The following is a 27483-nucleotide window of genomic DNA, read 5'->3' on the forward strand; positions in this document are numbered from 1 at the left end:
AACAACCTCAGGGTATGATGGGAATGTCTTGCTCTTTGACAGCAGATTGTTTTCTATAATTATTTTCCTGATTCTGAAGGTTTATAATGCGAAGGGATCTGAACGCACCTTGCAGACCAGAACCTGCACCATGTCTGTGGACTGATTTCATCCTTAGACTGTTTAACTTTGGTAGCTTCTGGTGAGATGTTGTGATTCTTAAAATCAGACTAAATATGTGACAGAAATGAGTGTTATCATCTTACAGGTTGAACGGGACAGGTGAGGTCACCTGATTTAGGCTTATTTTAAACTCCTGTATCCTGCTGTAAACCGATGGGTGTGTGTTGACATTTTTCCAATCGCGACCACATCAGACAGGATGTTGAGTGACTTCCTGAAGACGCAGACTCTCCGTCTGTGCGCCCTGCGCTCCTGCGCTCTTTCCAGGGAGAGGCGCAGTTCGCCGCGGAGGAGCCCGCACTTGCGAAGGTTAGTGTGAGGCAGCGGGCAGGCGCTGGCTTCACCCGCCGGGGGTTTGTGGGCGGACCCGCGGGATAAACAGCCGGAGCCGGAGCTCCGCGATCACACGACGCGGATGCGAAGGACGCAAGATGAATGAGTTGGAGCGAGAGAGGAACGGCGGCGGAGGGGGAAAAGCTGGGAGCAAGAAAGAGAAAGATCAGGTATGTGTGCGAAAACTGTGAGAGCAGCAGAAGTGTAGCAGTGAGGACGTGGGAAGCTCTCTGGTTAGGTTTGATAGCAACAGAGAGAAGGAGTTTGGGTGCTGAAGATGCTGCTGTTCCAGTTGAGACATGCAGGGATAGGGCTCCAGGCTCTCTCTGCTGGTATGAAGTCTCAGGGGTCCCGGCTGACTGCAGGAGTTTCTGATAGTATCTCTCAACTCAGACTAAAGTTAGATCTCACACTTAAGTAAAAATGTAGACGTAACTGCACGATCAGCAGCTGCTCCACATTATTCCACATATCAAACTTTCATCTTTCTCTTTCTCCTTCTCTAAAGAACTAACATTTTCTTGATTTAATCTGTCCGACTTTTTCTGGGGTGTTTTCTAATGTTTCTAATGTTTCTAAAGCTGTTCACAGCTGTTTAGATGTTTGGGGAGAACATTTGTGCCACGAATATATCCTTTTTATTGTGGAAACAGAGACTGGACGAGAGATTACGTACAAAATGAGCCACATGAAAGAGTATACTCCCTGACCTTTTTAAACCTGTGGACTATTCAAACACAATTTCGTGAACACACAATACGTACGGGCATAGGCAAATAAAAAAACTTGCTATCTCCACTTTGACTGTGTCTTGTCTTGCCTTGGCAAAGGGGCCGCAGAGCAATAGAGACCAAGTACGCAATAAATGAGTCCATAGGTTGTTATGTACAGGTATGTGCAAGGTATATCGTATACAGGAATGTGAGGGCTGCACGGTTTTATAGACGTGCTGTATTCACATCTATCTGTTAACAGTAATGTGAGGTAATAGTGTAGGAGTATTGGAGTCTGTGGCTCTTTGCCAAACAAATATCATGTGTCAGTTGAGCAGGTGAGCGTTAAGTCAATATGTCTACAGTATGTCCGAGTGTGTTTGATGCTGAATATGTGATTGGAAGTCAGTAGATATTAAAAAAAAAAAAAAAAAAAGGCGGTGCTGCATATCTCAGAAATGCCCTTCAAAGCCTTCCGTCTGGGTTTGCTATAAGTGCAGCGATTATTGGTCCCAGCTGGGCTACGCTTTGAAACTTTTCATGATATTAAAGGGAGCAAGGGCATTTCAGCGGCGGAGTGAGCTTCAAATTTCCCTGGAATGTTCTCCATCTCCATTGTGACTGAATAGTTTTATACAGGAAGCAAAAACAGGCACGCTTCAGTGTCATGCGGGCCGGCTTCACTGCCCACCTGTAGCTGAATTCGATAGATTAGCATTAGCATCTTGGTTCTGTGTGTTAAAAGCATGGGGAACCTGTTTGACTTGTCATAGCATGAAAAGCACATGTGTATTTAATAACACAAACTGGCTGAATTCCATTTACATGAGCTATCTGTGCGGTTCCTTGTGTTGTGCATGCTGGCTCGCTCAGATAAGGTGCTGTCCTACCAAACAGCTCCCTAACGGTACTACCAGCCGGGGAGCTCCAACGAAAACTACATACCCTCAAGAACATTTTCATTCACATTTCTAATGGGAGCCATGAATTACTGTAATAGCCAAGTTGGTGACAGGGAGACTATTGCAACATGTTTCTGTCGCAAATTGGCTAAAGCCCAAACTCCTCATGTTGTTGCATGTTGTTTTAACAGTAAACTGCATTCATGCACCGCAATCAGTCTATACATGTCTGCACCACAGACTGCTTATACAATAAAAAAATCTTTACACAGTCTATGGTCTTGACCATCAACATGCATTCACGTCACTAAAGGTTCCTCTTGCGGTGGGGAAGTACTTCCCCTGAAGTAAGTAGAAAGAAAGAGCAGAGATTAAACAGAAATTCAACAACTATGATTGTTCTCAGTACCTGCACCAGAAAAAGGAGGGATACTTCCTGCTGTTACACACAAAGAATAGTTCCTGTATACCAAAAGTGCCTATTGTTTACTGGGACGCTTTAGTTAAAATATGTGGTGTGAAAAAAGTTTTATACAGTGACAGAATAGAGTTACGGAAAAGAGTAAGGCCCCATTCAGACCTTGCACTGACATCCACCCTGGGTGGTCGGATTGCAATTGCCCAGCTTTAAGAACTTAAAAGAAGAAGTTGTTATGTATTTATTTATCTCTGCCTCATTGTTGGTTATTTTAGACTCTTGCACAAAGCTCAGTTTAAACCCAAACCCTGAAAACCACAAGTTCAACTCTGCGCTGTTTGGAAGCAGTGACAGAAACATTTCCGGTAAGAGGTTATTGTGTGTTCAAACTAACAAAGGAACGAGGTCAAATGTGTCCCAGACAGCCTGGAGACGTCGGGTGGTCAGAGATCGGATCTCTCAAATGCGACCTCAGTGCGCCCTGGGTTTGTTCACACCTGTGCTTTAGGCTGGCCACTTGTGAGTGCATCGCTGCAGGGGGGCTGTAAACGATGTCTGAACCCGGTCTTTGATCTGTCTAGCACTGGCAAGTTTGAAGAGACTTGAGCAAAAGATGTTAGAAGTAACTGGACATAGTCACGGCTGCTAACCTTGTTTTCTTGCTCAGATGTGACATTGGACACAAAACCGAGATCATTGCGCTCTAATCACATAGTCCTCACATAAAAAAACAACCCTCTAGGTTGTTATTACAAGCCATAATTCCACTTAATTGTCCCAGTGGTTGTAGTAATTACAGCAGGAGCAGAAGAAGAAGACAGATGTCGCTGTTATTTAGCATTTCAGCATAGGGAGGAGGTCTGGGCAGATGGATGGGTGGGTGGGAAAAGCACTGGACATTAAAACTTCCATAAACTGATTACAAAGCAACTTCCCTACAGGTGTCGGTAAAGGCGATCTTTATACAAAAACTAATTTCTAAAATGATGTAAAACAAAGGAGGCAAAACTCAGGAACTGGTTGAGCTAAGAGCCAAGAACAAATCATCCAGATAAACAGACAACAGGATCATCTGTTTATTTCCTGCCCTGTCCCGACTGGGGTACTGAATCAGGAAACGATCATAATAGTTATATCTGACGATAGGGATGGAAAAGCAAGTTATCATTCAGGTAGGGGGGCATTGTGTATACAGCTCCAACCACAGTTTTAAGTGTTATATTAGAAGCAACTCAATGGTAGTCGGTCAAAAACTGTGATTAAAGTTAAATTAAACATACAGGCAAGTAGGAAGGTCTCTTGGAGTTTGCTGGAGGTGATAACTTCGCTATGTGTTCTTTGTATTAATCCAGTTAAATCCTGCTCTTCTGGAGGACTAACTAGATTTTGTCAGTGGCATTTCAGAGAAAACAAAAGGCGTGGATGTTTCAGTGGATTGCTTTGAGCTCATGTCATTACTCCTGGAATTGAAAAATACAGTAGAAACAAAGCGTAGTGTAACACCATCGCTTCCTGGAACCGATGCACCTGTTTGGATTTAAGTCTTCTGCGAATTCTGTCGCTGCGCAACAGTACACTCATTCATCAGCTCCACCTGCTTTATAAGAATAGGCATTCGTTACGCCTTCTCTCACGCCGATCAGCAGAATATTACACCCGGGAACAAGCTCGACCAAGATCACGTTGTGTTCCTAGGCAACTGACAAAACATGAATGCTGTGTACGTAGTTGAAAATGACATAAAAGGTATGTAGGAAACGTACATCCAGACTAGAAAATGCTTCTTCCTGTCTATGTAACGATTTTATGACATGTTAGGCCACTTTAGACAATAGACCTTTTTCACCTGTCATAGTACAGGAAGCACAGTTGTGTTAACGTTGCATTCCACTTAGGGGACGTCCTGATTTTGTGCATGCTGGTTCTCAGTTCAATGTTTCACTGGATGGAACTGGATGGAAGTCAGCATCATAATATATATTATACACTGATCAGGCATAACATTATGACATGATAATCTTAAACTAAACCTGAGCTTACCCTACCTTAAACCAAGTTGTTAGAATGAAATCTAATGAATTATGTAATGGGCCCCTTTAATGTCCCCAAAAAGACTCTGAGTCCCCACAATGTGACTGGGTCAACAGATTTAAGTCCTCCTAACATGGGTAATACAATAACACACAAAGGCAAACAAATAATGTGTATTTACACACAAAAGACAGATACATATATAGTATATACACCAATCAGGCATAACATTATGACCACCGTCCTAAAATTGTGTAGGACTCCCTTGCGCCTCCAAAACAGTTCTGACTCATCAGAGAATGGACATGAGGGTGTCCTGTGGTGTCTGGCAACAGCATGTTGTTGTTGGGGGGGTTTTGGGTCCTATGGGTTGAGGAGAGGGGCCTCTGTGGATCATCCCACAAATACTTGATCAGTTTGGGATGTAGTGAATTTGGAGGGCAGCTGTCATCAAGGAGTGTCATTGCTATTTGGTGGGGGTGCCTGGTCTGGTCTAGGTGGGTGCTACATGTCTAAGTAACATCCACACGAATGCCAGGTCCAGAAGTTTCCCAGCAGAACATTGAATTGTCACAAGATGGCCAATGTTATTGGTCATTTCTGTCTGTTAGTCTTTCTTAGACTCCCCGAATATAAAAGCAGCTGACCTACTGTAGCCTGAGAGAAAGTCATCCTTTGACAGTGCGTCTTTGTTCTATGCGCGTCCATGTACCATCAGTTTTCTTCCCATGTACTCCAGGGGCCGCAACATGAATGTGAGAAAGATGATAGAGTTATAAAAAACAACGGGATATTTCATTTAAGAAGGGCAAAAAGATGACAGCGAAGACACAGCGAGCCTCTGCAGCCATAGAGTGGTGTCTCCTAATCTGCCACATCTGGTTATACTCTAGTTAAACCCATGCACCAGCCAAACCCACTGCCACTGCAAGAGGGGTCTAACCGTTAACAAGTTTCAAGTTGCAATGCATTTTCTCCATACGTAGCTATAGGGTGTAATTTAAAGGGAGTCTTGGGATGTTGTCACTCAGGACTAGTTCCAAGCTTCAACAATGCAGCTGAATGCGTAAGCTAACACGAGTACAATTTGTCACCAAAAAGCAAAACTGCAGCCAGTACAGAACGTACCGACGACAGTGAACAGACATCTAATAAAGGTCGTCCCGGTGCTTAAGTTGTCTGCTTGGATGTCTGACAGCAGGACACACCCTACCTGGGAAGCAAATGCCCCGGCAGGCTTAGGTGAAGGCATCGAGCACGACACAATGGAAGACACACAATACCTGGCTTGATGTCAAAACAGTAAAGCTAGGCTGATTTTATTCTGCACGGAAACAAAAGGGTGGCTGGTCTCTCAGAACAAAAACACAAGCATACACTTGGAAAAAGGGGTAGATAAATAGAGACTTTTATTGTGGTAGATGGTTGTATAAGGGGTGAGTATAAAGGGAGTGCTGGGGAATTAACTGCACAGCAAAATCATATCTGCATGGGTTTCAAGGAGGGGAGACAAAACAGAGCAGAGGAAATCTAAAGCATTACTCTTAATTAAAGGGGTATATTCTGTTAGACTGCGGATATTAAGGGGCAAGAGTTGACAGTTACCCAACTTGTTTTTGCACAAAAAGCGATTGAGAAAATTTTGGCTGAATTATAAAGTAGATAATAATTGATTTAGTCTGTGCCAAGACTGTTCTAGGCCGTAACTTGATTTGCTCTCTTGATATCAAAGCTAACCTTTTGGGACATGGCCCAAAAAGCGGGCTGTCTTGGTGGTGATCCAACATCGTCCACGTAAGTGTCTGGGCAACATTCAAGGAACCTAACCCTAACCCTAGAGCGCTAACAGCTCCATAAATGCATGGGCACAGTTTGCATGAATCCCTTATAAACTTGGATGCAGAGATTTGAGGATTTCATTAGGTGAGAAGAAGAACTTTTATTTGCGCCCATGGTCTCTTGGGTTGGGTTGGAAAGGTTTCGGTAGACCTCCCTCAGCGAGAGTTGGCAATTTAGTTGAAAATTTAGTGCTGTAGCTCTCAGCCATGACAGTTGTTGTATTCAGAAACATTCCTACTTTAAAGGGGAACTACTGTTTTTTACAACCTGGACCTTATTTCTGGCATAAAATACGGTCCTTTACTCACCCATATAACTTTTGTGTAATTCGTATTCCTTTGGGAGATATTTAGATCCACATATATCCATGTAGTGGGAGTGACTGGGGCACCGAAACGCAGCCTCTAAATAACGCAGCAAAATACTAAAACTCGTTCATTTCACCAATATTTTGTTATGATACGCTAGTGCTATTCCCCGTTGAGTCCGGAGTTAGCTGTTATCATCATCCGGGGTCTGTACTTCAATCTACAGGTTGTAGCAGTAGCAAATTACAGGTAAACAAGCTGACCATCGCGGGTGCGACGACAGGTCAGAAGGCATCATCTGGGGTCTGTAGGTCAATCTACAGACCCCGGATGATGATAACAGCTATCTCCGGACTCAACGGGGAATAGCACTTGCGAACAATAACAAAATATTGGTGAAATGAACGAGTTTTGTGGTAGATAATGTGTTATTTAGATGCTGCGTTTCGGTGCCCCAGTCACTCCCACTACATGGATATACACTGATCTAAATATCTCCTGAAGAAATACGAATTACACAAAAGTTATATGGGTGAGTAAACGACCGTATTTTATGCCAGAAATAAGGTCCAGGTTGTAAAAAACAGTAGTTCACCTTTAAGGCTGATCGGTCATCTGGGTTTGCAGACACTACGTTCTGGTTTTTGCACAGAAGATGGGATATGGTTGGTGGCAGATGACAGATTAAACTGATGATCACTGGGTAAGAACCTTGTGTAGTAGTAGTAGGGAAGTGCTGGAGTATTTGTCATTGTGGTTGTTGAGTGGTTGTTGAGCTTGTCAGTCCAATCAAACCTCGGCCAGATGAAGGAAGGAGATGCATCAGGTTAAACCAGTCCCCACTCAGATAATCTTTGCAATGAATCGGCTTCATCTTGTAGCAACAAATGTAAGGTTTAAAGCAGTAAACCAGCTCAGTGGAGGTGGTTGCATAACACATCAACACACCTGCACGAGTAAACACATTATTTACCAACGGCTTCTGGGGAGCGTGACACTGCAAACTAGCGATCATGCTGCAACTTGAAACACTCCCTGCTCGTACCTCACATTTTTCTCATTCTCTTCCTTCATCTTGCCTCTGCTGCTCCGACAGTTTGGTTCATTTCGGCCTTTTTTCCTTCAAACAGCTGATCTCACTAATCCTTGTGTGTGTGCGATCTCGTGACATTCGAGTACATTCCTCCCTTGATATTTGCACGTGAAACTCACACAGCTTCAGAAACTGGACTGCTGAAAATAAGACTTGACACTCAAGGATAGATTCAGATCATCTGCTTTAAATCAGTGATGCTAAAACCATTCACATGCATGTATGTACATTAGAAGACTGTGTCTTTTCTTCCGTCTCCATACTAGCTGAGATTCCTTCCAAATAAGACTGGAGGCAATGGAAAACCACTGGATTCCTTTGTGAAAAAAAAATAAAAAATGACATCACCATTTCAGCTGGATGTAATTTGGGGCTAGAAACAGGCAAATCATGTCTAGACCAGCTGCCTGGTATTTCAGTATAAGTTAAATTTGTACAGTTTTGTACAGCCAGCTATGAAACTCGCTGTACGTTTGACAACCTTTGTTGTTGCAATCTGCCGATCTGTGGTGTAGCGGCGGCAACACAAGGACATAATTATGTGAGACTACAGTCCAAAGACATGCTTGTTAGGTTGATTTGCCGTGGTTGTGAGTGTGAATGGTTGTCTGTCTTTCTGCGTTACCCCTGTGACAGACTGTCTTTGTCGCCTTTTGCTCAATGACAGCAGGGATGGGCTCCCTCTAGAAGCGATAATAGATAATGAGCGGATGAAATTGCACATTGCCGAAGCCTCACGTCAACTTCTCATCATTTTAAAGCATAATTTTGCAAAGAAGAGGGTCTGTTCTCCATTACTTCCATATGAAGCTCATTACAAAGGAATCTTTTAATTACCATAAGGAATGATTGCAGCAAGCCACGCCTGATTTAGTGTATGTTTGGGGTGTATGTCTTTCTCTATCTTATCAACAGCTGTAGCCAAAGGCATCAAGTTTTCAGGTTGTCGGTATCGCCTTCAAAACATTCATTCATTCATATATTAATTTTCTGTAACCGCGGTGAAGGGTCGCGGGGGGTGCTGGAGCCTATCCCAGCTGTCGCTGGGCAAGAAATGGGGTACACCTTACGCAGGTCTCTAGTCTATCGCAGGGTTAACACAGAGAGACAGACAACCATTCACACTCACACCTACAGCCAATTTAGAATCACCAATTAACCTAACCAGCATGTCTTTGGGCGGTGGGAGGAAGCCGGAGTACCTGGAGAGAACCCACGCAGACACAGGGAGAACATGCAGACTCCACACGTTTCACTGTTAAAAAAAATAATACTTGATCCCACGTGGGGAAATTTCTTTCTCTGCATTTGACCCATCTATTTGTTCATACGGTAGTGTTTGCACTTGGAGCAGTGGGCTGCCACCTCCCCAAAATGTTACAATTAGCAGAGGACGGTTTCGATCCATCGACCTCTGGGTTATGGGCCCAGCACGCTTCCGCTGCGCCACTCTGCTCCCACAATCCCTGGCCCGGGAGTCTCAATATGCAAATAAGCTGTGTGTGCTCTCTCAGAGCACTTCACATAGTGAGATTAAGACATTGCAATATTATAGAGACAAACCTCTTTGATCAAGAACTGCATGAATTGCATTACCACTTGCTGACGTTCACTCAGAATGAGAACCTGATCTTGTCTGAATGAGCTCTGGTTGATACATTCCTGACCTGCGCGCATTTGCACTTGGCATTAACTGATATTATCTGAACAGGTTGTCCAAATACAGGTTGCACGTTTGCAACAGGTGCAAATGTGGTAATAGTTTCAGTCAGTGTGACCTGCACTCTTCCTATTTCCCTGTTCTCATCAACGTTTTTTCTCGTCCACAGAGTTGGATACCCAAAATAATTAAGAAGCGAGTGTGTACTACTTTTGTCGAAGACTCTTTCAGGTAATCTCTCCTCCTCTGTCATCTCTGTACGGAAACGTATTGGATTATTGATGCAAACGTCCTACGTGTGGGTTTACTTGCTTTGTGTTGTCAGTAATGGAGCGCTGTGTCAGTGTGGTGGTGTGCGGGACGTGCACGACTCTGTGGCGACGGGGGACTTCTTCGGATCAGCTATTGTCACCCAGTGGGACAGCAGGCAGCACTCGTCAGAGTATCCCACTGACGCCTTTGGAGAGCTGGAGTTTGCCGGTGCCGGACGCAGACACAGCCATGTGAGTGGGATTGCGGAACGCACATACAAACACATACTGTCATATATACACCAATCAGCCACGACATTATGACCACTGACAGGAGAAATTAATAACATTGACCATCTTGTGACAATACAATGTTCTGTTGGGAAACTTTTGGACTTGGCATTCATGTGGATGTTACTTAGACATGTACCACCCACCTAGACCAGACAAGGCACCCCCACCCATTAGCAACGACTCTCCTTAATGGCAGCAGCCATCCCCAGGATGCAGCCTGACACAGGAAAACACAAAAAAACTATTTAGGAAGAAGTCAAAAAACATGAAGAACAGCACAATGTGTTGACCTGGCCTCCAAATTCAGTAGATCCCAAACTGATCAAGTATCTGTGGGATGATCCACAGAGGCCCCTGCCCTCAACCCATAGGACCCAAAGGCCCCCCCCAATAACCACAGGACCCCCTCAGAAGTCCATTTTCTGATGAGTCACAACTGTTTTAGAGGCACAAGGGAGATGTACACAATATTAGGAAGGTGGTCATAATGTTGTGCCTGATAAGAACTAGATTGGTGAATAGGTCCATCCTCACTGAGCCTGTTGAGGTGGGAGTTCACAGACTTCACTCTGTCCTGTCCAGTTTCTGCGGCTGTCGTGCGACACGCCTCCTCAGATCGTCTACACCCTCATGACCGCTCACTGGGGCCTGCCCTCGCCCAATCTGGTGGTGTCGGTGGTGGGGGGCGAAGGCCACGAGAAGATCAAGACGTGGGTCAGAGACGTCCTGAGAAAAGGGCTAGTGAGAGCGGCACAGAGCACAGGTGAGACTCTGCAGTTTCTGTTCTCTGTCACGTTTGTAGAATGTCTTGTCAGCTGCTTCAGCTGACTCCTCAGAGGCATCCCCTCCAATATTTAAGTTAACAGACCATACGTTTCCACAAACTCTGAAGGAAAGCAAGCAAAGTAATAAAGTCTGCGTCTCAAGTTTCAACAAAAACATGCTGTCAGTCTGAAATCACTTACTACCATCTTCCATTTTTGCATTTTGCTGTCCAGGATAGTCAGCCTCTTACAGAGCAGAGAGTACTGCAAAATTTGCTGACAGTTATGTTGGTCAGCAGGTCTCCCCAGATCGAAAATGCACTTAGCATAATGTCCGTCGCAGGAAGCTAATGAATGTTTAGTCTGTGTTTACTTTCCCTTGCATGTAGATACTATTCTGACACTACTTTTCTCTGTCCTCTTTCCCAGGGGCCTGGATCTTGACAGGAGGTCTGAGGGAAGGCGTAGCCCGCTGTGTAGGCGAGGCTGTGAGGGACCACGGGGCCGCAGCTCCAGCTCTCTCTCAGAAGAAAGTGATTGCGATTGGACTGGCTCCCTGGGGCCTCGTGCACAACAAGCAGCAGCTGGTCAACGCCCAGGTACCCGTCGTGTAGTACTCTGTTCCATAGCAGGAGGTGTGTTGCATGAGTTTCTACAAGCCTTGTGTGTTGTGTGCTTGAAGGGGAGTTTCCCGGCTCGTTACTACGTCCAGAACACGTCACGGGACTCGTGCTGCCTGGACAACAACTGCCAGGCTTTCTTGCTGGTGGACGATGGGAGTGTTGGCCGTCGGGGGGGAGAGACGGCCTTCCGCGCTAGTCTAGAGGACTACATTTCCCATCAGCGCACTGGCATTTGGGGTGAGATTATCTCTTTAAAGGGGAACTACTGTTTTTACAATCTGGACCTTATTTCTGGCATACAATACAATCGTTTACTCACCCATATAACTTTTGTGGAATTTGTAGTCCTTCGGGAGATATTTAGATCAGCGTAAATCTGTAGTGGGAGTGACTGGGGCACCGAAACGCAGCCTCTAAATAACACATTATCTGCCGCGAAACTCATTCATTTCACCAATATTAATTTTTTACAACATGGCTGAATGCTTTTCCAATTCTAAGGTTGTGGACGAACCATAGCAGTAGCAAAAAACAGTTAAACAAGCCGACCGCCGCGGGCTTGTCTCGTGCAGTGCTCAGAGATGACATCATCCAGGTCAGAAGACATCATCCTGGGTCTGTAGACTGACCTACATGACCCCGGATGATGATAACAGGTCTCTGGACTCAACGGGGAATAGCCCCAGCGTATTATAACAAAATATTGGTGAAATGAACAAGTTTCACGGCAGATAATGCCTTATTTAGAGGCTGTGTTTCGGTGCCCCATTCACTCCCACTATATGGATATATGCAGATCTAAATATCTCCCAAAGGAATACAAATTACACAAAAGTTATATGGGTGAGTAAACGATCGCATTTTATGCCAGAAATAAGGACCAGTTCCCCTTTAAGCCTTCCTCCTGTTATTAGGAACGATTAGGAGACGATTTTTTAGTGCAATTGATGGAAAACAAAACTTACATAATCCCTAAAACCAACCAAAGCTGAAGATCCAGTTGGTACCAAACAAAGTTCCGTTCAGGCTTAACATCAAATACCTGATTTGTGTCGCAATCCCACTTCTGCAGCAAAGCAGAAGGCACTATCTATGCCAGCACAGAGGTGGAACATTATTTTAAAATGACTTGATGTTATGCAAAACCATAATGCATTGGACATTAGTAAAGGAGGAGGCGTTCTCCATTTTCCAAGTGTCTGCAGTGTGTGGTGCATTGGAGCTACTCTCCTGCTAGATGTGTTAGCACTAATAATATGCCTCCGTGCCAGCAGTGGCCCGTAGTCCGCTTTTTTCCGTCCATTTGTCCAACCCATTCTTGCAAATCTCATATGTCAAGGAGAGAATTTTTTAAAATGTGGCACAGATGTTTGACTCAAGGATGAAATCATTAGAAAGCGGGGGTCAAAGGTCACTATAACCCCACAGTCTCATGTGATCAGATAATAAAGTGATTTCTTAGTTAATATCCAAAAGCTTCACACAAATTGTACAATAGTGTTTTATAAAAACCCTTCAAGGCCTTTACTGCATATATTATATGAGTCTGGACCGACATACTGTAGGTGTAAACTGCAACTTGACTAGTTGAAGCAACTATGCAGAAATGCAGAGACATATAATGCAGTAGTATTATAGAGAATTGGATTGTGACCGTGAAGCTGTAGGTGAAGCTGTGTGATCCTGTTTTTTTTTTAACTTACCCTGACTAATGCTTCTAATCAGGGCATATCAAAACAATATCAGCTGCTCAATGCTATTCTTTGCAAAGTTGTTTGTTTTGACACGACGTTCCCATAAAAGAGCTGTTTTCTAACTTCTAATCTCGTCCAACAACAGGTAGTGGCAGCATTGAAATCCCAGTGCTTTGCATGCTTATCTCAGGGGACGCCGGTATGCTGGAGGTGAGGAATTCGTCCTATAAAGTCTCGTCCTGCATGCACACGCCTTCTCGTATCTGCAACCAAGCGTGGAAGACACAATTGGTTTCAGTTCATTTAAGGCGTGAACAGAAACTAAAATACTTGAGCAACGAGGCTTAGTATTCACGGTTCATCATGATGTTAATAAAATAGTCAATGGCTCTCAAAATTAGGATTTCCTTCACATTGGAGGTCACTTTATTCCGGATTTTATACCGTATTTTTGATTGCTAAGGTTTTTTGCTCTATTTCAAGTCTGCCATGTGTATACTTTCCGATTCAAAGCTCCTTTAAAAGATCTCTGTGAGTAAATACAAGACATCCGATACATGTCCTGTCATTTATTTTGTGTACATAGAGATTAGATGCTTCTCTGAGGAAATCTACGCCCTGGCTCGTCCTCGCTGGTTCAGGTCCAGCTGCAGATTTTATCAGTGAGCTGGCGGACGTCCACTTTTCCCTCAGTCCCACGTCTCCTGCACCCGATGGGGAGACGGCTGAGGGTCTCAGCGCGGATCTCCGAGACAAGATCCGCGACAAGGTCCAGAAGCACTTTCAAGCCACGGCTGATCTGGAGAGCCTGGTGGACAGCGTGAGTGTCTCTTCGCATGGGTGACGCCAAAGTTGGGACTGAGACACAAGTGTATTATATAGTACATGAGAAACATTAGTTACAAGTCAGTCCGAAGCTTGGTGTGTCATGGAAATGTCAATTTTGACTCATAAGCAGACTTGTTGCTCTAATAACCCTATTATTGTGCATTGGAGACATATAAGATGAAATCTATCCCGTCCACTTATCTAATCTGTGTTTTTTTTTTGTTTCCCTTCACCACGTCTGTGTATCCAGGCTTTGAGTATTTATCAGAACAGAGAGCTCATCACCGTCTTTCACGGGGAACAGGAGGGTTCAGATGACTTTGATACAGTTCTCCTCAAAGCCCTTGTTAGAGGTAAGCAAAATGATTCATTATTATAGAAAATAAGGCAGCAGACGTACTGTAAATTGAAGGTTTAGAAGCAAAAAGAGACAAAAAACACAAAAATACGTAGTTCCAAAGTTTAGGAGCCGCAACTTCAGATGCTTTAGATTTAAACCCAGAGTGATCCACAAACTCTGATCAGAGAGCTAAGGTCAACTGATGACAAAATTGTGAACTGCAAGTGCTCCAGCAATGTTTTGCAGACAGTTACAGTAAATATATCTAAATCACAGCTGGAGACACAACAGACCTGAGAGGTGAAAACCTGAGAGGAGCAGGTGAAGCAGCAACTTTATCGTAGCAACTTTTCCCAAGTAGGATCATCAGAAAGATGAAAAACCTATCTAGGAGGAGTTGGTAGGTGAAAATACAGTCAGGGGGAAGAGTTCTTTGGCTGAGACAGGTAGAGGTTGGAAATAATGTGGGCTAAGGGCTTGGGCTCCCAGTTGCCCCTTGGGGTCGACAGATTAAGGGTCTTAAAAGCTTGTAACACAGCCTTCATGACAACAGTTTTGTCCCGTTAACCCAAAGACATTTACTTATAGATTGTTTTGCCCATTGTCAAACTTTACATTTAAACATCCCTGTGTCTGTGTTAAGCCAGTAAACGTGTGTCCAGCGACGCAAGCGAATACACGGAGGAGCTGAAACTGGCCGTGGCCTGGAACCGGGTGGACATCGCCAAAACTGAGCTCTTCAACGGAGACATACAGTGGAAGGTTAGGATCCAAACAAAATCTACGTGTACACTTCTGTTCCTGAATCCTGCTCCTACATTTTGAGATTCATCAGCTGTCTGTACATCCTTTACACAGCAAGACAAAACAGTTCCTTTTGATTTGTCAGTTGGACTTGAAAAGACGCTATGACAAAATTTGTGCACGCTTCCGTAACATAAACCTAATAACTTGGTTTCCAGTACGAGGACCTCGAGGACTCCATGACGGATGCGCTGATCAATGACAAGCCCCAGTTTGTGCGCCTCTTCTGCGAGAACGGTCTGAATATTCTGGACTACCTGACATACCAACGGTTGGAAAGCTTGTATCGCTCGCTGTCAGACAGTTCACTGGCCTACGTTCTTCTCCAGAGGCGTCTCAGTGAGAGGCAGGGCCTGGCCGGATCCCGGGCCAATATGGACGGATCCGTGTCAGTGCCTCTGAAGAGTCCGCAGAGTGCTCTGACCGGACCTGCGTCAGCGATGGAACTCAGTCTGTATGAGGTGAGGAAGAGGAGGTAGGGGAAAGTAATGGCAGGAAGTTGTTTTGTTGTGCTGCTGATGGTGTCAATGAACCACTAAAGTAACATCCTAGCATAGGAGAGAAAATATAGAAAAGCGTTTGAGGGTAAAAGGACATTTTCGAGGTTAAAAGGTCATGCTTTAGGAAATATGAATGAACTGTGAATGCAGATGTCACACAGTCAGTCACAAAAGAGACAGACTTCTACGACAGGACAATGATCCTCTTCTAGATCCACTGTGAACCACTTCCAAAAGCGCCTGCAGGGAAATTGACGGAACTTGAAACTATCTGCAGAAACTGAATCAGTCTAAAGTTTAGTTTTTGATGTACCTTCTGTATTTGTATTATTGTCTACTTTGTATGTACTATAACATAGAGTGCTGGTTAAAGTGCCGTTTTGAATCTTCTACATTTCTGCATAAAAATAACTCAAAACATCAGCGGGTTTCCACAAAAGTCCTGGAAGTAGACAAAGAGAACCCAATCAAACAAATGAAACGGGAAATATAATGCTTTGGTATTTGTTTATTTGGGAAAATATTCCGATATATCTGTGAGGTGGAGTCCATCTGTTCGGAAGTGTTTCAAATCAGTGTAATGAGACTGCGGTATTGCTCAGTGCCCTGTTTTGTTTTATGACCAAGTCCAAGTCCTGACCTTAAAGGAGAAGTCCGGCGCAAAATGAACCTGGGGTTAATAACACATGTGTACCGAGTTCGACCGTTCTCTGGTATTTGTTTTCATGCATTTGTTTTGTTAGTCAAATGTGACCAGTTTTCTTGCAAACCGCTAATTAACGTATAACGCTAGCCTTCGGGGCACACTTACACATAAAAAGAAATCGCTATTTCTATACCACTAACAAGGCTCACAATATCACCACACTTACACGGTAGCGTAACTAGGGTCTCTACATGTAAACCGAAGCATTGAGAACTTTGCAAGTATACAGGCAGTTTATTAAAAAAGGAACACAGTACCGTTCATGTCTGGCTCACATATCCAGGCGGGCGCCATCTTGGGGAAACTGAACTGTCTGTTGCCGGAAGAAAGCACTGAGAGCATAGAAGCACTGAACAAAGAGAGTTCAGTTTCCCCAAGATGGCGCCTGCCTGGATATGCGAGCCAGACGCCAACGGTACTGAGTTCCTTTTTTAATAAACTGCCTGTATACTTGCAAAGTTCTCAATGCTTCGGTTTACATGTAGAGACCCTAGTTATGCTACCGTGTAAGTGTGGTGATATTGTGAGCCTTGTTAGTGGTATAGAAATAGCGATTTCTTTTTATGTGTAAGTGTGCCCCGAAGGCGAGCGTTATACGCTAAATAGCAGTTTGCAAGAAAACTGGTCAAATACCAGAGAACGGTCGAACTCGGTACACATGTGTTATTAACCCCAGGTTCATTTTGCGCCGGAGTTCTCCTTTAATTCAACAGAAATGTTGAGGAAGGACCTGAGGAAACAGCTAATGTGAGGAAACCCACCAACATCCCAGAACTGAAGCGGTTCTGTATCAAGGAATGGGCTAAAATTCCTCCACACCGCTGCAGCCGACGGATCAGCAGTTACCGAATACGCTTAGTTGCTGTCATTGCAGCACAAGGGGTTCAATCCAGATACTGAAAGCAAGGGTTCACTTACTTTTGCACCTTACAAATGTACAAATGATTATTTTCTTGAATAAACAAACAATAATAATAATGATATTGATGTTTTATTTGTTTGTTTGGGTTCTGTTCGTGTACTGTCAGAACTTGTGTGAAAATCTGTTCATGTTTTGAGTCATTTTTATGCGGAAATGTGGAAAACACCTTTAAGCGGCTCTGTATTTTGCTATAATGAAAGCACACAATATGATTAGAAATAAATAATAGAACTAACACCATTTAATTATTCCTATAATGATGCTTTTTCTTTAAACATATACTATTGCCCTGTATGCTATTTTAATGACGTGTCTTGTAATGCCGTAGGTGTCCCGTCTGTTATGGGACCTTTTGCACGATGTCTGTCACCCTTTCTACTATGGACCTCTGGGCCTTGACCACAGCGTCAGCACCAGGAGAGCCATCAAGGTGAGTGAGCAGGGAACTGAACGGCCTATGAGGTGCACCGTCACTCACATATGAAATAAAGTCATATAAATAACGTCAGTGGCTTGCGCAGCACCAAATGTTTGTTGCCCACTACCTGTATTGTGTATAGCTTTGAAGCTCAGTGTGGTGGCACCAAGTGTCGCCATCTTGCCAGTGGCCATCTTACTCCAGTTATAGAGAACAAGATATTTTTTGTCCCAGGCTGTAAGTTTGTCACACAACACAGATTGATTCGCTTTAGGGGCCAGCCTCAACTGCTTACTTGAGGAATTGCAGATTTTGGATTTTCATTCTTCAGCCCCAGACGTTGGTCGTTGGGTTTGAGATTCAAGGTTACAGTGAGATTAGCTGTTACGGGCATAACACACACAAGTCCTTGACACAAATGTGAGTAAGACAGCACCAGGTTTTGACAAGGAAGAATTAAAGGTCCCAGATGGACAGTTTAACTTCAGGCGTACCATGCAAAAGCAATAAGATCAACAGATACTAGACGATGTACTGATAGATTGTCGTTAGCACCAATATAGATGATCTGTGACTCTTCTGTCTCCTATTTTACCCATAGCATGTTAACAGGATGCTGCTAGGCGAGTGCATGTACCGAGGCCAGCGCTGCCTCTCACCCTGGGCTTCCCTCTTCATCTGGGCTGTCTTGCAGAACCGCAGTGAGATGGCTATTTACTTCTGGGAGATGGTAAGACTTGTTTATAAATGGCCATGTCTTTGCTGATTTACTTTGTTTAAATGACGACTTAAGTACTTTTTCACCCGTGCAACTAATCTGTTAGTTGACTGGACTCTTGTGTTTGTCTTATCAGGCAGGAGAGTCCGTGCTGAGCGCTCTGGGTGGCTGCAAGTTGCTGAGGGAGCTTTCTAAGCTCGAGAGTGAGACGGAGAACAAGCTGGCCATGAAGGAACTGGCACAGACGTTTGAGAACCTGGCACAAGGTGAGTCAGACCACAGCTAAGAACGCAACTAAGGACGAGGACATCGGTGTGATTGTTTCTCGTTGTGGAGTACTGACAGAAGAGAGGGCACTGTAGACTGTAGGCATACATCATACCGCCAGAAGAGGGAGACAACAACGCTGTGTTGCTGTGTTAAATAAAAGCCCAAGCTTCAAGGTCTCTAGTTTGTGTCTGGTGAGACCCTTGTCACCTTCTGTCTCTCTGTTGTCACCTTTAACTTTCTGTGCTCTGTTTTGTCTGCGCTTTAAGATGTATTCGGTGAGTGTTACCAGAACAGCGAGAGTCGCTCCTTCACCCTCCTCATCAGGAAGTCTGTGGTGTGGGGCGGGGCCACGTGTCTGCAGATGGCCACCGTGGCCGATGCCCGCCTGTTCTTCAGCCATGACGGTGTTCAGGTAGAGATCCTACCAACAGGGTGCAGTCTCTGATTGTGATGCAGAAACGTTCTCAGTGATGTTGGTATTGAGCTGCTGCGGTGACGTTCCTTTCCTCTCTGCTGTAGTCTCTGCTGTCTCAGATCTGGTGGGGCGACATGGAGAGGAGCACCGAGGTTTGGAAACTGGTCCTCGCCTTCTTCCTGCCCCCACTCATCTACACAGACCTTATCAGCTTCAGGTCAGTGCTGCGATCATTGTGTATTTTAGCTTGGGAACAGGGCCACACTGGGTACACAAACCATTTTATTTTGAACTAATTAAGCACAGAGCCTCAAAATGTACGTAGAAGAAAAGTTGTAATAGTTAGTTGCAACATAAGGACTTCATTTGTGTTAATAAAAATATTCGCAACAAGAAACTGTACCGTGACTTGAGCCTTAGCTGCACCTAATGAGCACCCATTGTGACACAAAAATCTGCTGGATAGTAATAAAACATAATCCCTTTCAGTTTGCATTTTGCAAAAATTCATTCATTCATTCATTTTCTATACCCGGTTATTCCTGTTAAGGGTCGCGGGGGTCTGCTGGAGCCTATCCCAGATGTCATCGGGCGAGAGGCAGGGGTCATTTTGCAAAAATGTCAATTAAAATCTGTGTGTGTTCACGTTACAGGGAACAAGAGGAGGAGGTGAATTCCGTAGCGGTCCTTCACAACAGAGACACTGACAGTTTGGAAGGGAACGACGCCACTGTTTTCTCCCTCGCTGATATAATACAAAAGTAAAAAAAAAATGCTGATACATATAACAGATACTGTTGCATGCTGGTTTTTCTTATCTGTTTTAATAAATCTAATTGTTTCCTTGGGATTGCAGTGAGGAAGACGCAGAAGAGCTCAGGGCTCTAAAAGAAAACATAGACGGTAGGTTTGAATTATTGTTCCGCTGCAGGTACAGTTCCTCAAATGGCGACTTGAGGCTGGCTCCAAAATCGATCCATCCTCGTAGACCTCCCTGTTAAAATGTTCAACTTGTTGCAGCGATAAACAGCCTGGTGCAAAGAGCAGTTTTGGTCTCTGCTGGAAAATTCCCAGTTCATAACAGCATAAGATTGCATTGCTGGGGTGAACCCTTTAGAATAACTGCTAATAAGTCTCGGATAAAGGGCAGAAAAAGTAATGGTGGATGGATTGATGGGTGGACGGCCTCTGTCGCCAACAATGACACAGTAAATGTGTCATAGTTCGCTATATGATTGCTGGCGCATGTGTACCATAAGTTTGCACTGTGCTGTTAACAGAAAGTTTTAACATGATGAAATTTTCAAAAAACATTTGACATTTTGCGTGACTTGAATCGACTCCTCTCCTCTCCAGGTCATATTCCATCCACCTTCAAGAGGCCGTTCTTTTTTTCCCGGTGGAGACAGTTCTGGTTTGCCCCCGTCACCTCATTCCTCGGCAACGTGCTGATGTACTTCCTCTTCCTTTGCCTGTTTGCCTACGTCCTGTTGGTGGACTTCAAGCCGCCGCCCCCCGACGGCCCCGCCACCCTGGAGCTTGTGCTTTACTTTTGGGTCTTCACCTTGGTCTGCGAAGAGATTCGACAGGTTGGTTGGTTGGATGGTTTGCACCTCTCTATCTTAGTCAATGTTGCTCACTTGCACCCAAACCAAGCTGCCAAATTAGGTGTTCACCTCCCATTAGGAACAAATTTGGGTTCAGGGTTAGATGCTCAAACACTCAGACTTCAAATCCAAGCTATATGAAGGTCTCTGTGTAAGACAAACCTAATGTCTTGAACAATAGTTAGGGCTACCTCCTTTAAAAGCTGCACCTTACAAAGGTATGGCATTTGAGGAACCGAAGGCTGAAGGTCTCACAAGCGTCAGACCCTAGGAATATTTACTAAACAAATTCAATAGTGTGTTTTCGTCCTTCTCTCTCTGGTTGACAGACCTTCTTCGTGGGCAGTTCGTTTTTGATGCAGAGGATGAGGAACTACATTCAAGACGTGTGGAACAAGTGTGACCTAACAGCCATTTCTCTCTTCATTCTGGCTCTTTGCTGCAGGTGATTCTTCTTCAAAATGTGCCATGGCAACACATCTAGGAGGTGTAATGTTAAAATGTTTGTTAATATGTGAGTATTTGTGTTTTCCAGAATGTTTCCCTGGTCGTATAATTTGGGCCGAGCCATGATGGCCATAGACTTCATGGTCTTCACACTACGTCTAATCCATATCTTCGCCATCCACAAACAGCTTGGGCCCAAGATCATCATTGTCGGCAAAATGGTAACTGCAAATCAAAAACACACCAAATAGCTGTTTCTTAAAGAGTTTAAGCACAGGGTAAGGAACTTTGACTTTGATGGAGGCGTATTGTTGTGGATCACATCAGTTCAGATCCTTTCAAGCCTTTCTTTACGGTACTCTGTTGTGTTTCTTTACTGTACGGTGGTTTGTCTGCCTCAGCCTGCTGTTTTTTTAGCACTGGCCTGAATCAACACGTTCAGACTACGAGGCTGGAAAAGATGCATAGAAAACCTTGCTCCTTGCTACAGGGGATTTCTTTCATCCACACAAAGTAGGGATCACACTCAGGGCCAGATGAAGCTAAATGTTTTTACAGGAGCATCGTGATTGCAAACTGGAGATAAAGCATTGACAACCACACAGGTCCCACCAAGATTTGAACTCAGATCGCTGGATTCAGAGTCCAGAGTGCTAACCGTTACACCATGGAACCTCTGTCCAAGTGCGTTTTTAGCTTAGAAACAACAGACCTCACACCACGCTGTCACATAATCCATCTCTGGTCTTTCTTTGCTTCTCCCAGGTGAAAGATGTCTTCTTCTTCCTGTTTTTCCTGGCTGTGTGGCTCATGGCCTACGGCGTGGCCAACCAGGCTCTTCTCTACTCGTACGACCCCCGTCCTAACTGGATCTTCCGTCGAGTGTTCTACAGGCCGTATCTGCACATTTTTGGACAAATACCTATTAATGAAATGGATGGTGAGTGGCACAGTTTCTATTTTACCAAATTCAAACTTGTGAAATTAATTAGTCTCAAACGCACAAAATGATCACAAGACTGAAGCCTGGATGGAGTCTTCAAGGTTATACACATGTTGTGTTGAACTTCTTCTCTGGTCTTCCTTGTAGCTGATAAAGTTGGGGAAATTAACTGCACAAACAACGTTGAACTAATTGAAGCCGGAGCAGAGCCCTGCATGAGCACCTACGCCAACTGGCTGGTCGTCATCCTCCTCGTCATCTACCTGCTCTTCACCAACATAGTACTGGTCAACCTCCTCATTGCTATGTTCAGGTATTATTTGGTAGTTTTCAATCAGGAGAAATACAACACATCTGCATGTGTACCGCACGGAAAGAGCAGGAAAGCTGCGTATACGTAATACAGTGAGATTTCAATTTGCTCTCTACAGCTACACTTTCTCCAAAGTGCAAGAGCGCAGCGACACCTACTGGAAGTTTCAGCGCTACAACCTGACCGTGGAGTACCACTCAAGGCCATGCCTGGCGCCACCTTTCATCATCATCTCCCACCTGAACCTTTTTATCAAGAGATACATCCGCCACATCGCCTCTGTCAAGAGCCAACACTTTGGTGAGGAGCAAAAGAGAACGTTCTGAGATATGCGTGAAAGGAGATGTCAGACAAGGAATTAGCTCTTAACGCTTGTACTGGATAAGAAAGCTTTCCCCTTCGACTGAGATGGGGTTGGTTAATGTTCTTGAGGCGCCAGCTGATACAAAGTCGTGTGGTGCATTTATTGCTAAGAGAGAGCTGTTGTCTCTTTCAAAGTAAAGGTCTGCTTGTAGGTTTAAGCTCAGTTGTTGATGCACAAGGGGAAAGTGGATGCTAAGGCCAAGTCCAACCTTTTCCAGCTGACCACGAGAGGCCTTATTCAAAAAAAAACGTATGTACGTAAGTCCGTCACGGTATACAAATACTTTTTTGGGTCCTGTTTGTCAAATTAAATCTCCCAAGTGAAGAAAGTAGCAGATAAAGATAGTAAAGTATACCACTTAGATTGTGTGTAACCATGCAGTGAACTACTCAAGTAACAATACCAACACCATCGTGGCTAAAACCTAGGCACGTTTCCTCCCTCGGTGCTCGGGGTGGCACTCTCTATTGGTCGTCCTGGGAGAGGATTAGGGTTAGAGGCTGAATGTGATGTTCAACCATACTCACTTCAATTTGAGCCCAAATAAAACTGTTGACTGCCGCTAAACTTAGCTTCCTTCACAAGGTGTCTTCAGACCTCACATTTCTTACCTTCACATATTCCTGTCAATAAAGTGCACACTGAAGAAAGGGTAGCACACAAAAAGGACACCCATAAGGGAAACAGGAAACAATCCTGTCGTATTCTGAAGTTTAGGGAAAGAGCAAGACGCTCAGAAATTTGCTACACGCTGACCGGTCCAGTTCAGAGTCTCCAGTGTCCAGCCACCACAAGATCTCCAGGGATATCCACAAAACACGCGTGTCCATGTTCGCTCTTTCCTCTTGCCCTCGCCATTGTCCATTGACTGATCTTCTTTCGCCCACAGCTCTGGAGCTGCGCGGTAGGAAGGCCAGCCGACTCAACACGTGGGAGGCTATTCAAAAAGAGAACCTGCTCTTAGCGCAGAATAAGCGGCAGAGGGAGAGTGACTCGGCACGGCTGAAGCGCACATCTGTCAAGTGGGTTGCCTTTGATATCGCTAAAGAATATATATATATATATGTAGAGAGAGAGAGAGAGAGACATTTCTTTCTGAAGCATTCATTTGATGTAGAATTAAGGTACACTAACAAAAGCAAATAGGGTTCCATCACCGTTGACACCAGGCAATAAATCAGCATTAATTTACTACACATGGGAACATTGGAACACATACACAAAGTCTTAAACATAAAGCATGTAGGTTCCACCGAGATTTGAACTCGGATCGCTGGATTCAGAGTCCAGAGTGCTAACCGTTACACCATGGAACCACCGTACACAGTGCCCGACTGGATTCGGCAAAAAAAAAAAAATTGCTGACCACAACTGAAATCACTCCTCTAAATCACTAAGGTTGCATCTTTATGTCCTACGACCACGATTCATTGTAAGTGCGATATCCTCGTAACGCTGTAAAGTCTACAGTACCCATAATGCAACGTTAGGACACGTGCATTCATGACTTTCTTTGTGACTTAATAGATGCATTCTTGATTATACACTGTAGAAACTTCATAGGGTACTTACACCACACATTCTCGATACAGATAAAATTGTCTATTTGGTTGTCAAACATGATGTATTTGCACATTAATGGCGGACTCCAGTCTCTGAAATAAATGAATAAATAATAATACCAGGTAACAAGCATATGTTTTGCATGTTTTTCCATTATTTTATTTTATTTTATTAATGGCTGGAGGGTACACAAAAACCTTTTGTGACCGCCCCCAACTCTCGTTAAACTGAGCTGAACTCAGCCTGAGCTGATGGTATAAATGTGTGCGTGTTATATTCTGCAGGGTGGACAGCGTGCTAAAGCAGATGGCAGAGATCCGTGACCACGACCGCCGGTTGCAGCGGCTAGAGACAGAGGTCAGCAGTACATTAATGCACATGCATGCAAGGCCGATGATTTCGAAACCAGAAAGCCTGGAGTCGTTGTACCAGTCAGATTTATTTTATAACACGGTTTCAAAGTGCTTCACCAAGGTATAAGGACACGTTACACACAGTGTGTACATGCATAAAGACACCTGTGTACAATATAATGGGGAAGGTTGTTCCAAAGTTTTGTAGGCTTCAATTAGATCATGAGAAAGGGCGACTGCATCAACTTGGCATTATATGCAGGGGCCTTATATGTTGATTTTGATCCTTATACTGGAAGTGGTGAAGGAATCTGGTTGATGAGGAACCAACAGCTTGACTTTTTGGCAAATTGGAGATGTGCTAGAGAAGACCGAGTAATGCAAGTAAGAAGAAGTTAGAGTAGCTGAGAAAAGAAAAGGCTGAGATAAAGTATGTACCTGGAAGTGTCATATTTTGTCTGACTGAACTGGTTGGACATTTGCGATATGTCTTAACTGAAACAAACAAGACTGAGATAGTATATGAAGTGATATAGAATACAAAATTTGAACGTAGGTCAAAAATAATCCCAGTATTCCTGGAGGTGGACTCCCAACGGGGCCAATACAGCGTCCGACTTCCGTAGTGAAACAATCAAATCCTTTTAACAAAAACATCCATTGGGTCAAAAAATTAATTGGATTACATTTTTGGTGTACGGCCAATTTGTACCAGAAGCCAGATCGTTAGGATGAGCAGCGAGGTTATTGGGTTTAACCGAGGAGCAAATCTGCGTGTCATTGGAATAGCAATGGTAAGAGATACCTCTGGAGGACTTAAGCAGATGTCCTAGAGGTAACGTATATAATGAAATCAAAATAGGTCCAAGGATCACCTCCTGAGGGTCTCCCCCAATAAAAAAAAAAGAGATGTAATAAAAACATTGACGCGCTGGTCAGACAGTTATGAAGGAAACCATTAAAACACCAAAGACAAGACTGATCTTCCTCGAGGAGCTCCACAAATCCAGTTGCCCTTGTTCAAGCTTGTTTTATGGATATATATATAGTCTGCTGAATGACTGAGAACCTTCACAAACAAGAATTTTATAGATGAAGTCACTTTGGGAAATGTTGGTGCTTTGAGTGTATGCAGGTTTTTTTTTTTTTTAGGAATGTCAAGAGGTGAGAGAGACTGATTGATAATAGAAAGAAGACTGAGGATTGGCAGGACCCTTTTTGAGAAATGCGGTAGCAAACATATCAGAAATTTGGTTGCAAATCTATCTGGGATATAGTATTTCATATGCATCCATCATCATATGAAATATCATATCCCAGAACACATCCATGGGGTTAAACTCGATCAGAGTATTAAACTCCAAGACTGAAATGTGATCCGAGGCCGCTGATCTTGTGAACAAAGAAATTCATAAACCTATCACAAGCCGGAAACGCTTGCTACTGTTGATAAGGCCAGAAATATGTTGCTATCAGATCTTTGATGAGAGGACTGAGCGTGGTTGAGAAGCTTCTTATTCATTTTCCATCTTAATTCAGTATTTCTATTATCTTATAGGACACTTGGATGTTAATTACAAGCTTCTGGTGATTCCTCATCTCAGTGAATATTTACCAGGTTGCAGCTCAAAGTCACTGCTTCTATTAATAAAACGTTGCAAGTTAAATCCAAATAAAATTAGAAAAGCCCACCTATTTTTAAATTAATACACTCAGCGGCCGATGCAGTGGCTGCATGTACATGGATACATGGGATATGGGTATATTCTGTATGTGTTTGTGGCCGTGCATGGTGTGTCCGGTTTCTCTGCAGCTGTCAGCTGTCAGCCCTCTCAGCACAAATCCATCTCTGTCATCTCTCTCTCTCTCCACCAGATGGAGTACTGCTGCAGTGCCCTCTCCTGGATGACCGAAGCTCTGTCTCAGAGTAACCTGATCAAAGCCACCCGACCCCCTCCGTTCCTCAGAGGTAAAGTAACTCAACATCTAGCCATAGAAATGTGTTTTGGCAGTTTATTGGCGTATTGAACTTGAGCAGTCAGACGATCACGGTTTTGGTAATTGTGGTTTTGGGTGCCAGAATCCAAGATATGATCTTTTACCTTTAACTATTACTTTTTCTTCTGTTGTAGATCTTTCTCCGTTGTCTCCAAGTTGACTCTAACTCCAGGATCACACACACAGAGTTTCCTCAGGGTCATTTTGTCATTTTTGCACCTTACTAGCTATTCTGCTCATCATTTCCAATTGTTTGTTTATTTTGTTTGTTTACTTGTGGTGCATGTTATTTTTGTTTTGCTTTAGAAGTAGCTTGTTGTCCATGTGCATAGCTGTTTTTTTTTGTGTGTAGTTTTTGATCCCACCACTAGGAGGCGCTGACGTCTGAAATTTGCAATTTATGTGGGGTCTTTAAAACTCTGAGGTCTAAGCTCCAGATGCAACTTAACTGACAATGAAAGACAATCATCATCATCACAATACAAGATAAAATGCTGTTTATCTGTCAACATGACATCATTTGTAGTGACAAATCCACAAAGACCATTTTAGCATCTTTCAGTTTTCTGTTTTGCTCCAGTTCTCTGGTCCATAACCTGCTTTTTATCATCTCCCAGCAGAAAAGATAAATCTGCTCTACACTACCAGAAAAAAAAAAAAGTGGAGCATTTAGCAGCTATAGGCTACTGTATATATATTGTATATTACATATAAATATATATATATTGGAATAAAAGTCAAAAGCTGTCATAGGTAATGGTAGCGTTTGTATTGTTAGTGGTGTGGGTCTGGTGGAGAACTATTTTTATATGCGGTTTTTATTTTTTGAATGTCAAAACTTTTTTATGCCTATACAGATGCTGTATGTTTAAAATAAAGACTCTGTGCT

At 43.7% G+C, this 27483-nt stretch overlaps 1 protein-coding gene across 1 annotated transcript; it reads left to right on the forward strand.

Moving 5' to 3' along the window:
• The first annotated feature begins 260 nt into the window (after positions 1-260).
• On the forward strand, positions 261-27483 carry trpm4a (transient receptor potential cation channel, subfamily M, member 4a). Its single transcript, XM_084569933.1, has 28 exons — positions 261-665; positions 9629-9690; positions 9785-9962; positions 10587-10767; positions 11198-11367; positions 11451-11628; positions 13231-13295; positions 13672-13905; positions 14164-14266; positions 14897-15015; positions 15216-15518; positions 17514-17615; positions 18205-18333; positions 18458-18587; positions 18858-19003; positions 19111-19223; positions 19660-19767; positions 19863-19909; positions 20363-20595; positions 20943-21058; positions 21149-21281; positions 21826-22000; positions 22151-22316; positions 22435-22616; positions 23570-23702; positions 24528-24600; positions 26472-26565; positions 26729-27483. Exons 1-28 carry the CDS (start codon positions 594-596, stop codon positions 26752-26754), a joined length of 3771 nt encoding a protein of 1256 aa, XP_084426059.1. The 5' UTR covers positions 261-593; the 3' UTR covers positions 26755-27483.

The sequence above is a fragment of the Chelon labrosus genome (assembly GCF_963514085.1).
Source record: "Chelon labrosus genome assembly, chromosome: 21".
Taxonomy (NCBI): Eukaryota; Metazoa; Chordata; class Actinopteri; order Mugiliformes; family Mugilidae; genus Chelon; species Chelon labrosus.

Coding starts and splice junctions, on each gene's coding strand:
- trpm4a (XM_084569933.1), top strand. CDS start 594: ATGAATGAGTTGGAGCGAGAGAGGAACGGCGGCGGAGGGGGAAAAGCT. Junction 19,910..20,362: donor TCTAAAAGAAAACATAGACG/GTAGGTTTGAAT, acceptor TCTCCTCTCCAG/GTCATATTCCATCCACCTTC. Junction 22,317..22,434: donor CTCCTCATTGCTATGTTCAG/GTATTATTTGGT, acceptor TGCTCTCTACAG/CTACACTTTCTCCAAAGTGC.